Source organism: Anguilla rostrata, chromosome 3 (genome assembly GCF_018555375.3).
Source record: "Anguilla rostrata isolate EN2019 chromosome 3, ASM1855537v3, whole genome shotgun sequence".
Classification (NCBI taxonomy): Eukaryota; Metazoa; Chordata; class Actinopteri; order Anguilliformes; family Anguillidae; genus Anguilla; species Anguilla rostrata.
The window spans coordinates 9,648,519-9,662,367 of NC_057935.1; the positions used below are offsets into that span (position 1 = coordinate 9,648,519).

The 13,849-nt window shown below is 46.2% G+C and overlaps 1 protein-coding gene across 1 annotated transcript in view; it reads left to right on the top strand.

Annotated features, from left to right (window-relative positions):
* LOC135250052 (short transient receptor potential channel 7) overlaps positions 1-13,849 on the top strand; it is a 126,034-nt gene that overhangs the window by 95,651 nt on the left and 16,534 nt on the right. The window contains exons 4-6 of the mRNA XM_064325884.1: positions 3,943-4,107; positions 10,947-11,163; positions 13,364-13,597. Coding sequence (XP_064181954.1) covers positions 3,943-4,107; positions 10,947-11,163; positions 13,364-13,597 — 616 coding nt within the window. The remainder of the gene's footprint in view (positions 1-3,942; positions 4,108-10,946; positions 11,164-13,363; positions 13,598-13,849) is intronic.

Here is a 13,849-nt window from a genome sequence, read left to right on the forward strand (position 1 = left end):
CCCTAATGAAGATTAATGGATGTCTTGTCCAATGTTTTCCTGGGATGAGAATGAATGCGGGGGAAGCGTGGGATTTTCATCGGTAGGCGAAACGATGAGGTCGTCGCTTTAATCTTTGTTGTTACCCGGGTGTTGCGCAGGAGATAATACAATGTTCTGCTTTCTGAGCGCACGTCGTCGAACCAGGATGTTCAACTGCTTAGTGTTTTTGAAACTTGCTTATGGCTTGATATTGATAATAAGGATTACCTTGGGTGTTTAGTATTCATGCCTGAAGAATCTTTGTTTTTTTCGTGCAATTTGGGTCTGATGGCAAGGATTTTTTCGTTAGACCTGGCGGGTAATGATGTATCTCCATGGCAACCCGCCGCTGACTTGACTGCGTCCGGCTTAAAAAATTTGGCCGGGCTCTCAGAGCTGCCGACCCCTCCCACTGACGCTCCCGATAAAGGTGACATGCACCGAGGGTCATGTGACTGTGGTACAGTGAGTCTCTTCACATGACCTGGAGTTCTGGTTGCCTCAGCAGCTGTGTGTAGTACTCGTGATGGCTTTGCTCTGGTTGGAGCCCATGCTCGGGACAGCTGCAGTATGAACCATCACCAAGCGTTCTACTGGACCACAATTCCGAATAAGCAGATGGACTGAAGGACAGGTTCCCTCATTGTCCATCCAATGACATGGAACAGATGTTTGTGACTGCTGGAATCTGTCACCTAAAAATTTGGCCTGGTGTTCACATTGTTGTTTTTCGAGGATTTAGGGCAGAGCTATTGGCTTATGTTTAGAGTGGAGGCTTCTGGCGACTCACATTTTCAGAGAAAAAGGTAGCCAGAGTGGAAAACAAATAATAATCATCATCATTATCATCATCATCATCATCATCAATCATTGTGAATCGTCATTACTATATTTATAATGCATCCTGCATACAATTGCTGCAAAGTTCACGCAGTGGAATAAATTAAAAGCAAAGAATTAAAAGAAATCAATTAAACATATTTTATTCTGAGAGCTTGTTACACTGATAGAATCAATATGCAGGGAGCATCTCTTTTCTGTATTTATTATGTCTTATTCATTTCAGTCTGGAAAACACATGTACGATGCATATCTCCCTGTGCATCTCACACGTTCCACTGCTCGGAAAGGTGAATGGTTTAGCACTGTTCTCTCAGTGTCTCCTAAGACGGGGGGTGAAGGGGTCATTCTCATACCTGAAGCTTTGGTCTCATCAGAAGCGATGCTGGTGTTGGGGTTGGGGGTACTGCAGAAGTCAATCACTTTCAGCAGAACAGAGGGTACAAAGTAGTCACTCTTCCACAGCTCTGGGGGGGGGGGGTGACGAGGCCTACGTGACTTGAGAAGTAAAACTTCCTCAACCGTCGTCAAACGTAAATTGGCCCAGGGGCGTGCTCTGATGTACTTCCTTGTCAGCAAATCGAAGAAAGCCCTTGTGTCATTCCATGCACGAAGTGTGTTCTGCATTCCAGGAAGGGCATGTGCCGACCTTAGGCCAGAGCAAGAATAAGATCAGAAATAAGATTTCCATGTATGTAGTACGCATGGGCAGGCCACCGCTGTACTGCTTGATGAGAACACAAGCGGCAGGTCTGAGGCCTAAGTGCTGTAGATTGTAATTTTTATCGGCTCAGCAACACAGTAGTCAAGGGGTCACGGTTCTGAGGAGTTTGCCCGCAAGCTGATTCAGGCCCATTCATCATGGCTGTCCACCGCCCACAGTCCCCAGTGGAGTAGTGGGTGGGGGTGGTATGTCAGTGGTGTGAAAAGGGGTTCAGCCCCCCACCCCACCCCTCCGCCCCCCCCAAAACCTTGAGGGGACAGTGTCTTGTGAAGAAGGTCAAGGAGCAGAGTGGTTCAAGGCTGCTTGTCCCTGCAGCACATGCTGAAGGTGAAGAATGATTGGAAAAAAAAACAAAAAACAAGATGAGACCTTTAAAGCCACAGTCTGGCTTGTATGGTTCAGTGACTCACACCAAGAGCAATATACCTATTGATTTTTTCTTTTTTCAATTTCTTTTCTTTAAACGTTCTGTTCTTTCTTTCGGTAATTTAGCTGTGTGTTCTGCTGAGTGGACAAGACCCAAACACCCTCCTCCATTCTATCAGTATCAACGGAGTCTTCTATGGAGAGAATCTGTGTGTGCTGTGCTTAAACTTAGCTCAGCCCTTCATTGGACAGTCACCCTTTATTTATAAATGTACCAAAAATTCGATTGGTCTGGAATGGGAATTTGCTTCATGAGGACTATCACTACATTTCAATAAGTGAAAGAATGCCACAGGAGTTACGTTTTTTTTTTTTTTGGGGGGGGGGGGGGCGGGCGGCGGGGCGATAGGAGAAGCAGTGATCCTGTAACCTGCTTAACATCCAGACTGAGCTGAAAATTTGCAGAAATGTAGCTATATATTCAGCAATGCATGCTCAGGAATTTTAGTCCGTTCTCATGTTATTTATTCCAGAATTTCAACTCTGACGGGAAGCAAATCAAAGATTTCACTCTCTGGAAACAGCCTGTGTCAATTCTTGTGTGTGTCATTATGAAGCATTCATAACTTTAAAAGTACATAGCCAACACAGTATCCATACATACTGCAGCATATTGAAGTGCCATTACTTTTGAATTATGCTCCACTTCTTTTATCTCGTGTTTAAATGTGTCTTGTGTGATAAGTCAGGTCATGCTTGAAATCGTTTTGGAGTAGTTTCCACGGTGATGAAGCTGAATTACTAAAAGCCTTGCTGTCAGAGCCAGTTTTGTTATGCCAGATTTTGGGCATTTCAAACAGTGTATTATCATGAAATCTGTCATTGTAAATCCTCTGATGTATGAGATAGGTAGATTAACCTGAACACAGTTGTAGCACAATATCAATGAGCAATTAAAGATGTTATGCCTGTGCTCTGGTGCAATGAGAAGTCAGGGATTTCAAATTATTAGTAACAAAACATAAACTTTATGATGAATTGGATCCAAAACATGCCAGGAAGCTCCCTGAAGCAGTCATGTGAATCTTATCTCTGCAGTCAAGAACAGCAAGAGATGTGGCTGAGACAATTTTCTTGAAATTGCGTGAAATGTAAATGAAAAATAAAAAACTTCAGCTTTAGTCCTTCACTGTAAAATCCACATGTCAGTCTGTCTTCATTCATTGAAAGCTCAAGTAATTATAAGTTGGCCCGCTCTTTATACTTGACACAAACAGTTTATATAGAGATTTATTTATATGATAAAAGTGCCATCTCTCTCTCTCTCAAGCTGATAAACTGATAACTATTTAGATTATTATGGACCATTGTCCCTGTCCTAGGGACAATGTGATGGTGGAGTTGCCTGTTACTGTCTCCCAGACTATGGCAAGGCTCCCACTTACTGTGCAGCCAGAGGAGCTATAAGTCTCTCTCTGTAAGACTGATAATCTGTTCCTGTCAGTCTTTTTTTCATTGAAGGAAGAGATTTTATTATTATTTTTTTAATGATGCATTTTTTTTCAGTTCTGTACTCTTTTCACAATGTTGGGGAGAAACTGTATTTCTGTCTCCTCTTCAGGAGTCTCACAGTGACCACACAGCCATGGCAACCATGACTGTTTATAATGACTTTTCTCAATGACCTGGCTGTGGTCGCTGAGCCTGTACGTGGTCAGGATCTGTCTCTGCTTTGAAAGTGAAGAGATGCTCAGCCGATGTGTAATCGCATTTCAGGCCCCCATACCAATCAAGTTTGCTTTGGGTTTTGGTAATATGTTCTCAGTGTTCCAAATAGGATTTTATTTTTGTTTCCTTCATCATAATCTCTCTCTCTCTCTCTCTCTCTCTCTCTCCACATGCACACACACACACACACACACTGTCTTTCTCTCTCTCTCTCAATTCAATTTCATTTCAATTTATCTCGTTCTTCTCTGTCCTCGTTCCAGTTTGTTGCTCACCCAAACTGCCAGCAGCAGCTCCTGACCATCTGGTACGAGAACCTGTCCGGTCTGCGTCAGCAGTCCATCGGGGTGAAGTGCTGGACGGTGCTGGGAGTGACTGTAGGACTGCCCTTCCTAGCCATCGCCTACTGGATCATGCCCTGCAGCAAGGTACAGCACCACCTGCTGGTCAACACTGCTCATTACAGCAACTGTCGCACAAGGCTTCATCATATTACTACTTTTGGTGTCCTTACCCTGCTACAATCAGCCACACTGCCCCCCTCCCCACCTTTAGAGATATTGTTCCCAAAAGAAATCAGAGCAGAATTCAGGTCACGCATGAGCACACTCTGAGTGGTATGAGACAACAGAGATTTGTGGTCTGCAGAACCGAAAATGGAACTTACATGCAACCTTTTTATCACCTCACCAAGGAGCACAGACAGAATTAAATAGACGATCACTTGCCATTGGCTGGGGAACGGCCAATGAAGTCATTACGACTGATTGCAGGTCAGCGGAGCATTAATGTTTCAGAGAGAATCGATAGTTCATTTTAGGCAGAAGCACTGATTTAAACACTTGAACCCCGTCTCCTTATTATAAAAAAAAGAATATCAGAGTGGTCTTTCTTTCTCATCTCTTCTCAGGGAGTTCACGGTAACACATTCAGAATCTCAGGACCCGTCTGTGTATTTTGTGCAGATGATCGATAATCATCTTTTTACAAGTCTTTAGCGAGCCTTCGGTGATCCGTATCAGAGCCGATGGGTTCCCTGTCTGTGGGGACAGTGCCCTGCTGCAGTGAGGTCATCCCGCTATGCGTCAGTCCTGTGGGATCAGAGCCGATGGGTTCCCTGTCTGTGGGGACAGTGCCCTGCTGCAGTGAGGTCATCCCGCTATGCGTGAGTCCTGTGGGATCAGAGCCGATGGGTTCCCTGTCTATGGGGACAGTGCCCTGCTGCAGTGAGGTCATCCCGCTATGCGTGAGTCCTGTGGGATCAGAGCCGATGGGTTCCCTGTCTGTGGGGACAGTGCCCTGCTGCAGTGAGGTCATCCCGCTATGCGTGAGTCCTGTGGGATCAGAGCCGATGGGTTCCCTGTCTGTGGGGACAGTGCCCTGCTGCAGTGAGGTCATCCCGCTATGTGTGAGTCCTGTGGGATCAGAGCCGATGGGGTACCTGTCTGTGGGGACAGTGCCCTGCTGCAGTGAGGTCATCCCGCTATGCGTCAGTCCTGTGGGATCAGAGCCGATGGGTTCCCTGTCTGTGGGGACAGTGCCCTGCTGCAGTGAGGTCATCCCGCTATGCGTGAGTCGTGTGTTTATGTGCGAAGCTTTCTGTCCGAGATGAAGCGGACCTGTATGAGATCGGTCCTCTGATGGTGTGGATGTGCTTTCCCTTGAGCAAGGCTGTGGCCTTTGGTAAGGCTTTGGGTACATTTAGCCTTTGTTAAGGTTGTTGGCATTCAGTCAGGCATTGGTGGATTTGTTGCTCTGGTTTTCAGTAAGTTATTTGTCAGGAGAGGCTGTTCTGCCAGACGAAAAAAAAAATTGAATTCTTTAGCAAAATGCATGTGCGTGTATGTGTTATGTGTGAGTATATCAACATGTTTTTGTGTGAGTCTTAAGTTTTTATACGGCTGTTATCTGAAACATCTAAATGTAGCCAATTCCATCTCCAGCAGAGGTAACCGGCAAGTTTTGCCAGTGTGTTTAAGTAGATTATGAATGCACTACTCCTTATCTCTCACTATTCCCCTGGTTAACTATAGCCTTGGGTTTTTACCTGAGGCAGTTGTGCTCTCCTCTGGGGTGATTGTTCATCCGTTGAATCTGTGTGCACATTAGAAGAGTCCTGATAAGCATGGGTTCCAAAGCTTTTAGCCCAGTTCCCAAAAGTCTGTTGTCTACTGAAAGCTGGGCTGTAATGGTCTCATTGCGCACAGCCCAGATGGAAAGGTAATGAGGACTCCAGGTGACCTTTGACCTCCAGCTTCTGTTCTGTTTGCCTGGTGGCCGGGGCACTGGGATGGAAGTGGCGCGAGGCTCTTTCCCCGCTGAGCAGACTAGAGCACATGAACAGCTGTGGCTCAACCCCGTCCTCTCTCTCAGAGCCGAATAGCATGGAGATGACTGACGTACTTACTGCTATTTTCAAAGATTTTAGAGGGTGGTGTAGGGCGGGGGGGCGGGGGTATAAGTCTAATCAGCTGAGGGAGCTTATAATCACGGGGGATGAAAGTATGAATTTCTGGCTCATCCCAGAGGGTGCTTTATCAGGCCTGTGTATGAAAGGGTTCTTGGGTAGGAGGACAGGTGGGTGTGGTCTGCGGAACAGCGTGGGCACTGGATGAGATTCCCATTCACAATGAAGAGACCGTCCTCACTGAAGTGCAACGACCGTTTAGCTCACAAACCTTGCGTGTAGTGAATGGGAGCCAGGCAAATTTTGAAAGCCTTCCCCCTTTTTTAACCTAATGTTCAAATTAATTGACATAAAATACATACAGCAGCTGACTATTTGTTTAAATCTTAATCCCATCAACTATCCTCAAAGAATTTAATGTTTTCATGATAATCGTAAGCAAAGGTCTTTGAAATTGAAATCAGGTTTTTTGGGGGGGCTGAAACCTACCTGTTTCTGCATCTGCACCTACATTCGCCACTTGCACCTTGGACCTGCATCCTGAACCTGTAGTGTACCTGCTTCCATACACATTCCACCATGCAGGTGTGCCTGGCCCAGCCGTGAGCGGCATCTGTATCATTGATATTCAGCCTGCGTCTGTGTCAGTGCCAGTGTCAGGCTAAGCACTCGCTTTCCCCTGCAGAAATACAGGGGCATGAATCTATGACAGATCGCGTCTTTAGCGTAGCCGGTAATGGGGAAAAACACACAACAGCCATGCGCTCCATTATTACTGAATCTCCCTCCTGTGCCAGGAGACACAGCGCTACGTGTCCTCTAGATTTTGTATTATTAAACCACGCCCTCGGCGCCAGCATGGTTGAGCGAGCAAAGGAATCATTTTAGATGAAGTCTTATCTGGCCTTCAGCAACGGGAGGGCTGTATTAATTGAAGGATTGCTCCATTGATTTCTGTAATTAGGGACAGAAAAAGATTTTTGCCTCTGAAGATGGCTGCGGAAACGTTAGCACAGAGCTGGAGGAAGAATGAAGCTGCGTGTGCGGGAATAAGCCAATGAGAGCTCAAAAGACAGAAATCAGCCAATAAGCACTCAAAAGACAGGAATTGGCCAATAGCAGGGGCATTCCAGGCATCACAAACGGCTACAGCCCAGCTCAGCCTAACGAGGCTTCAGCATCACAAAGCAAACTATTCCAACTGTCATTTTGGCTTTTTTATACTCATAATTTGGTTTCTCCCTGTGGGTTAGTTGTGCACTTGTGTACGTGTGGTGTGTGTGTGTGTGTGTGTATGTGTGTGGGTGCGTGTGTGTGTGTGCGCTGTAGGCTTTGTCCTACCTTTGTGTGGCTGAGTAAGTACAGCTGCACATCCCCATATGCGTAACAGAGTACTGTACATATTTGTTTGGGCCTGCATGCGGTTGTTTAAATGGCGTTCCCATTTGAGTCTGTTGCTGAAGGCGGTCTTACGTGGCTGTGTTGGGCGATACTGAGGGATGCTGGGAGATTTGATCCTCGCTGAGCCCCGGCTCAGTTCGGCACAATCAGCCTGTGACATCAGACGCCCGCAATCAGGGTTGCAGGTCCCCAGGAGCCCGGTTTCCTGCGCCTCCAAACACAATTATCCTGCCTGTCACACGTTTGCTGTGTCGTGAGGACTTTCTCATTGTGACTGCGTAGTGAGGACTTTCTCATTGTGACTGCGTAGTGAGGACTTTCTCATTGTGACTGCGTAGTGAGGGCTTTCTCATTGTGACTGCATAGTGAGGGCTTTCTCATTGTGACTGCGTAGTGAGGACTTTCTCATTATGACTGCATAGTGAGGATTTTCTCACTCTGACTGCGTACTGAGGGCTTTCTCATTGTGATTGTGTAGTGAGGATTTTCTCGTTGCGACTGCGTAGTGAGGGCTTTCTCATTGTGACTGCATAGTGAGGATCTTCTGATTGTGACTGTGTAGTGAGGACTTTCTCATTGTGACTGCTTAGTGAGGGCTTTCTCATTGTGACTGCGTAGTGAGGACTTTCTCATTGTGACTGTGTAGTGAGGGCTTTCTCATTGTGACTGTGTAGTGAGGGCTTTCTCATTGTGACTGCGTAGTGAGGACTTTCTCATTGTGACTGTGTAGTGAGGACTTTCTCATTGTGACTGCGTAGTGAGGACTTTCTCATTGTGACTGCGTAGTGAGGGCTTTCTCATTGTGACTGCGTAGTGAGGACTTTCTCATTGTGACTGGTGTGAGGGACTTTCTCATTGTGACTGCGTAGTGAGGACTTTCTCATTGTGACTGGTAGTGAGGCTTTCTCATTGTGACTGCGTAGTGAGGACTTTCTCATTGTGACTGCGTAGTGAGGGCTTTCTCATTGTGACTGCGTAGTGAGGGCTTTCTCATTGTGACTGCATAGTGAGGACTTTCTCATTGTGACTGCATAGTGAGGATTTTCTCATTGTGACTGCGTAGTGAGGACTTTCTCATTGTGACTTCGTAGTGAGGACTTTCTCATTGTGACTGCGTAGTGAGGACTTTCTCATTGTGACTGCATAGTGAGGACTGTCTCATTGTGACTGCGTAGTGAGGGCTTTCTCATTGTGACTGCGTAGTGAGGGCTTTCTCATTGTGACTGCGTAGTGAGGGCTTTCTCATTGTGACTGCGTAGTGAGGGCTTTCTCATTGTGACTGCGTAGTGAGGACTTTCTCATTGTGACTGCATAGTGAGGACTTTCTCATTGTGACTGCGTAGTGAGGACTTTCTCATTGTGACTGTGTAGTGAGGACTTTCTCATTGTGACTGCGTAGTGAGGACTTTCTCATTGTGACTGCGTAGTGAGGGCTTTCTCATTGTGACTGCGTAGTGAGGACTTTCTCATTGTGACTGCGTAGTGAGGGCTTTCTCATTGTGACTGCGTAGTGAGGACTTTCTCATTGTGACTGTGTAGTGAGGACTTTCTCATTGTGACTGCGTAGTGAGGACTTTCTCATTGTGACTGCTTAGTGAGGACTTTCTCATTATGACTGCGTAGTGAGGACTTTCTCATTGTGACTGCGTAGTGAGGACTTTCTCATTGTGACTGCGTAGTGAGTTTGTGACTTTCTCTCTGGTCTTTGGACATTGGACGCCTGCATTAGACCACTTGTTTATGTGTATGCTGTTTTTGTGGTGTTAAGGCATGGAAGTGGAGGCAAACCACGGCAAAAAAAAGATGTTATGTTCTTTTTAATTTGCTTTTGGTTCTTCTGTCAATCTGAAGAGCACAGTGCAATCAGTAATTTTATTCTACTCCTTTGTTCAGATTGACAGAAAAACAAAAAGAAAATTAAAAAGAAGAGAAGAGCATTTTTTTTGCCTTTAAGTGCCTCCACTTGATTTTTTGGATTCGCACCGAGTTCAATTTGTTTGGTAATCTGTTGTTTCAAAAGTTTTTGATTTATCTGCAGATGAAGTCAGGGCCATCAGGAGAATGGGCAGAGCCTCTCCTTAGCGTGTCAGCTGTGCAGTATCAACTTGCATTATCATTTTATTTAAGTTTTTTAAGCATCCAGCTGTGCACAGTGGCAAACATGATTTGTTTACATGGAGCCTGATCTACCCATCAAGCCAATCCGTCTACTGTGTACCATCTATTCATTGTATTATGTCATTTATTTGGACAACATTTGGCATTCTGGGGCCAGCATTAGACACGTGTGCAGTCAGCTGGAATCTCATTTTTAATAGCTCAGACACAAGCGGTGCCAAGTCTTGGATTCGATCCCAGAACCCTCTGGTTCAGTTTCTGAGACACGGCTAAACAAGACCAGGTCAAAACCTAGTATATGGCTGGACCTAACACACTTCATCCGGCCGACCAATGGTGTAACTTCATTACTCGGCTGACCAATGGTGTGACTTCCTCACTCAGTCACTCAGTCAGTCAGTCACAGACATTCGCGTTTGTACGGCTGGTCCCGCTGTTGCGGTCCAGCCAAAAAGAAGGGGTTAACCAGCTGAAGCAGGCGCCCGCCCTGCTGTCTCATACGAGCTGCTGTCAGGTGCCTCAGCCGCGTTTCCTCCCACGGTAATTGGCGAGTAATGGAACACGGGCTTTTCGTCGAGGGCTGCTGAAATTTTAAATTGTTTCTCCAGCCGGCTCTGATCCGGCAGGATACACGTCAACGCTCTCTCTCTGGCGGGACGGTGCCATTTCTGTGGATAAGCGGGCAGACGGGGGGGGGGGGGCGGGCACGTGCATTCCCTCAGAGGACGGGACACGGGGGAAGCAGGAGTGATTTGAATCCCCTCCTTTATCGCCGCCAGCCAGCCGAGACAGGCTTCCGAATGTGCAGCTAGAGCGTGTGGGGACGCTGACCGCCCTTAAGCCAAACATTATCACAGGCTCCGACACCTCTTACCCAGGGGTCCTCTCGGAATAGAAGCATTTCATTTCCTGCGCTGAAAAGATTTCAGAGATATGAAGCGAGTAGCGAATTGCTTGAAACTTTTTCAGATAAGCCCATAAGCGGTCCATGTGACATCCTCCACAGAGACTAGTGCCTAATGACGAAGGTGATTGCACATATTGATCGCGCACATGGGGAGCACATTCTCTTGAGATGGTAAAACAAAGAAAGGCGAAGGCCTCAGTTACTTGATCAAATGTAGGAAAGTACAGGTGCCATTGCTTTGGAATATGGCCCGTTTAGTTTCTGTAAATCAATAATTTGGTATGCAGACAGTTTTTTAGGAATTGTAGCCAGTGGTTGCGTCAGGTTCTGTTTGCCCTGTAACTGGATCATTTGTACTCTTTGTCCTTGTAAGCGGGTCGGACGGTTCTGGTTGCTCCTGCAAGTGGGTCAAACCATTTTGTGTCCTCCTGCAGCTGGGTCAGATCCTGCGGAGTCCGTTCATGAAGTTTGTGGCCCACGCCGTGTCCTTCACCATTTTCCTGGGCCTCCTGGTGGTGAACGCCTCAGATCGCTTTGAGGGAGTCAAGAACCTCCCCAACGAAACCATCACGGACCACCCCCGGCAAGTCTTCCGGGTGAAGACCACACAGTTCTCCTGGACTGAGTTGCTCATCATGAAGTGGGTACTGGGTAAGTGACATCCGCGTGTTTCTCTTCACCGCGTTATGGGTAGAAATGGATGGCATGTCAGTTGGGTTTGGGATATTACGCTGCGGATGTGGGAAGCTCCGACCTGATTTTTCTGACTTCCGACCACAGATGGTTCCAGTGACCGGAGCTCAGAAAGATGACGTTAAAGCCAAAAAAAAGGCTGAAGATGATGCTTGTTAGCGATGAACCATGTGGTTACGCACCTGTTTCTGCAAGCATAACATGTTTTATTATCATGCCATGTAGGAAATTTTACTCAGTGGTGTGTTTTAATAGCTTGAAATTGGTTGCATGAGGTCATGTGGCGCCTCTAGCTGTTGTGGTTGTTGAATTTCGCCAGAGTTTCCTAGTTGGAACTCCAACATCCAAGAGGCCTTCCATTGCACTTTTCCAAGTACATGGTTGGAAATTCCGACTTTGCGAGTTGTCTGGAACGCTGCATTGCGCAGTGTTTTCTGTGTAGTAATGGGTTTTGGGTAAGATTGAGCACGAGAGCTCACTCGGTGCAGTCTGGGTAATGAAGTGTGTAGGGTAAGCTTGGATCTGTGAGCTCATTCAAAGCATTTGCTGAGTTGAATATTGGGACTGTCAGGACTCCCATAATCCCTTTTTTTCATGTGCAAAAACGCATCCAACTTATTAAACTTTCTTGCTAATTTAATTTTCTCTCATCCTTACTAATGTGAGTCAAGTGTTTATTAAGTGTAAATTGTCTTTCACTGGGATTTGGATAGGCACTAAATAAATAAAATGCTAATGTTATTTCTGAAGATGTTGCTGCTCTATTTTTACATTCAGGCCTATTTTCTGCCAGGAACATACACAAGTGTGTCTTCACTTGGCAGTATTAAAATACATTACGTTACATTACTGCCATTTAGCAGACGTTTTTTTTTACCCAGAACAACTTACACAGCTGTTTGCATTTTATACATAGTATCCATTTATACAGCTGGATATATACTGAAGCAATGCAGGTTAAGTACCTTGTTCAGTGGTACAACAGCAGTGTCCTACCTGGAAGCCTTTTGGTTATATTATGCTGCCTCATAATTGTGCCTCACAATTAAATATTGAAATGAGAAAATGTCAGCCTTTTGTCTCAGTGCTGCTCTTCTGCTAATTTGTGAAGTTTTCTTGACATTTTGGCTGAAAGCAGTGGATCCACAAACCTTTACTTTTTGCTAGGAGGCATACCAAACCTTGCTTTTGATGCACAAGCAAATAATATCTCAAAAACTATCCCCCCAGCAATTCAATCTAGTATTTAATCACATATTTCAGGGGAAATTTTACCATTTAGACCACTTAAATAATTAATTTATGTTTAAAGTGTTATCCAAAAGTCACAGAAACTGCAAAGCCTGCTTTGAGCGGGGATTCCGGTGAGGATGGGTGCTTTTGTAAAAAAATTTGGGCAAGCACCCTTTCCCAAGTGCATTCTGGGTATATTTGTCAGAGAACAAAAATAGTGATGACAGAGTGTCGCCGGGGTCAGCCGGGGTCTGCTATTGAAATAATGCCACTGAAGACAGTGCGGAGAGAAGCGCTGACAGATATTATTTCCAGAACTATCCACAGAGATGGAAGAATATCCGCGGTGTGAATATTGAATAAGGCTGAAGAAAGAGTCGTTCTCCCCTCAGCTCTGTGCCTTTCCTTAATATTTCCCCTTTATGTGGGTGTGAGGTGTGTGGAGACACTGATCTCCGCTGTCTGGGCGGAATGAGCGGGGACCACCTCTCCCCTGGATGTTCGTTCATTTTTAAAAAGATGAATATGATTACATTCTCATTTCGTTTTTCTTCTCTCTCTCAGCCGTTTTCCTCAGTTCCAAAGAGTTTTCAGGGGTCGAACTTGTAATAGGTTGTTTGATGTGTGCGTGTGTGTGTGCGTGCACGTGTGTGTGTGTGTGTGTGTGTGCGTTTGCATGTGTGTGTGTGTGTGTGTGTGTGTGTGTGTGTGTGCGCGTGCGTGTGTGTTTGCATGGGTGTGTGTGTGTATGTGTGTGTGTGTGTGCGTTTGCGTGTGTGTGTGTGTGTGTGTGCGTGTGTATTTGCATGGGTATGTGTGCGTGTGTGTTTGCATGGGTGTGTGTGTGAGTGTGTGTGTCTTTGTGTGCATACCGTGTACCTCAGGGATGATCTGTTGGGTGTGTAACACCTATCCGTTCTGTAAGGGATGATCTGGTCAGAGTGTAAGGAGATCTGGGCAGAAGGACCCCGGGAGTACCTGATGCACCTTTGGAATGTTCTGGACTTCGGCATGCTGTCCATCTTCGTGGCGTCCTTCACCGCCCGCCTCATCGCCTTCCTGAAGGCTTCCAAGGCTCAGCTGTACGTGGACCTGCACGTGTCAAACAATGACCTGACCAACGCCTCCCTGCCTGCTGATGTGGCCTACTTCACCTACGGTCAGTACAGTGAAACGCAAGTGGTCACACCGGTATGGTCTTTCACAAAACAGCTGTGTGTTTGAGACAGTCATAGCCAGGCTGCTAGTGCGCTGGGCATCAGGACCCTGGAGGAGTGCGGTGGTTACTTTGTGTGGTTTCAGAGCAGTCGTCGAGCACAGCAAATACGAGAGACATCATCTTGGTCGGCTGAGGTTGGGTATATGCTGAATTTTAGGCTCTTAAAAAGCCCAGTGCAGGCTGGCAAAATGA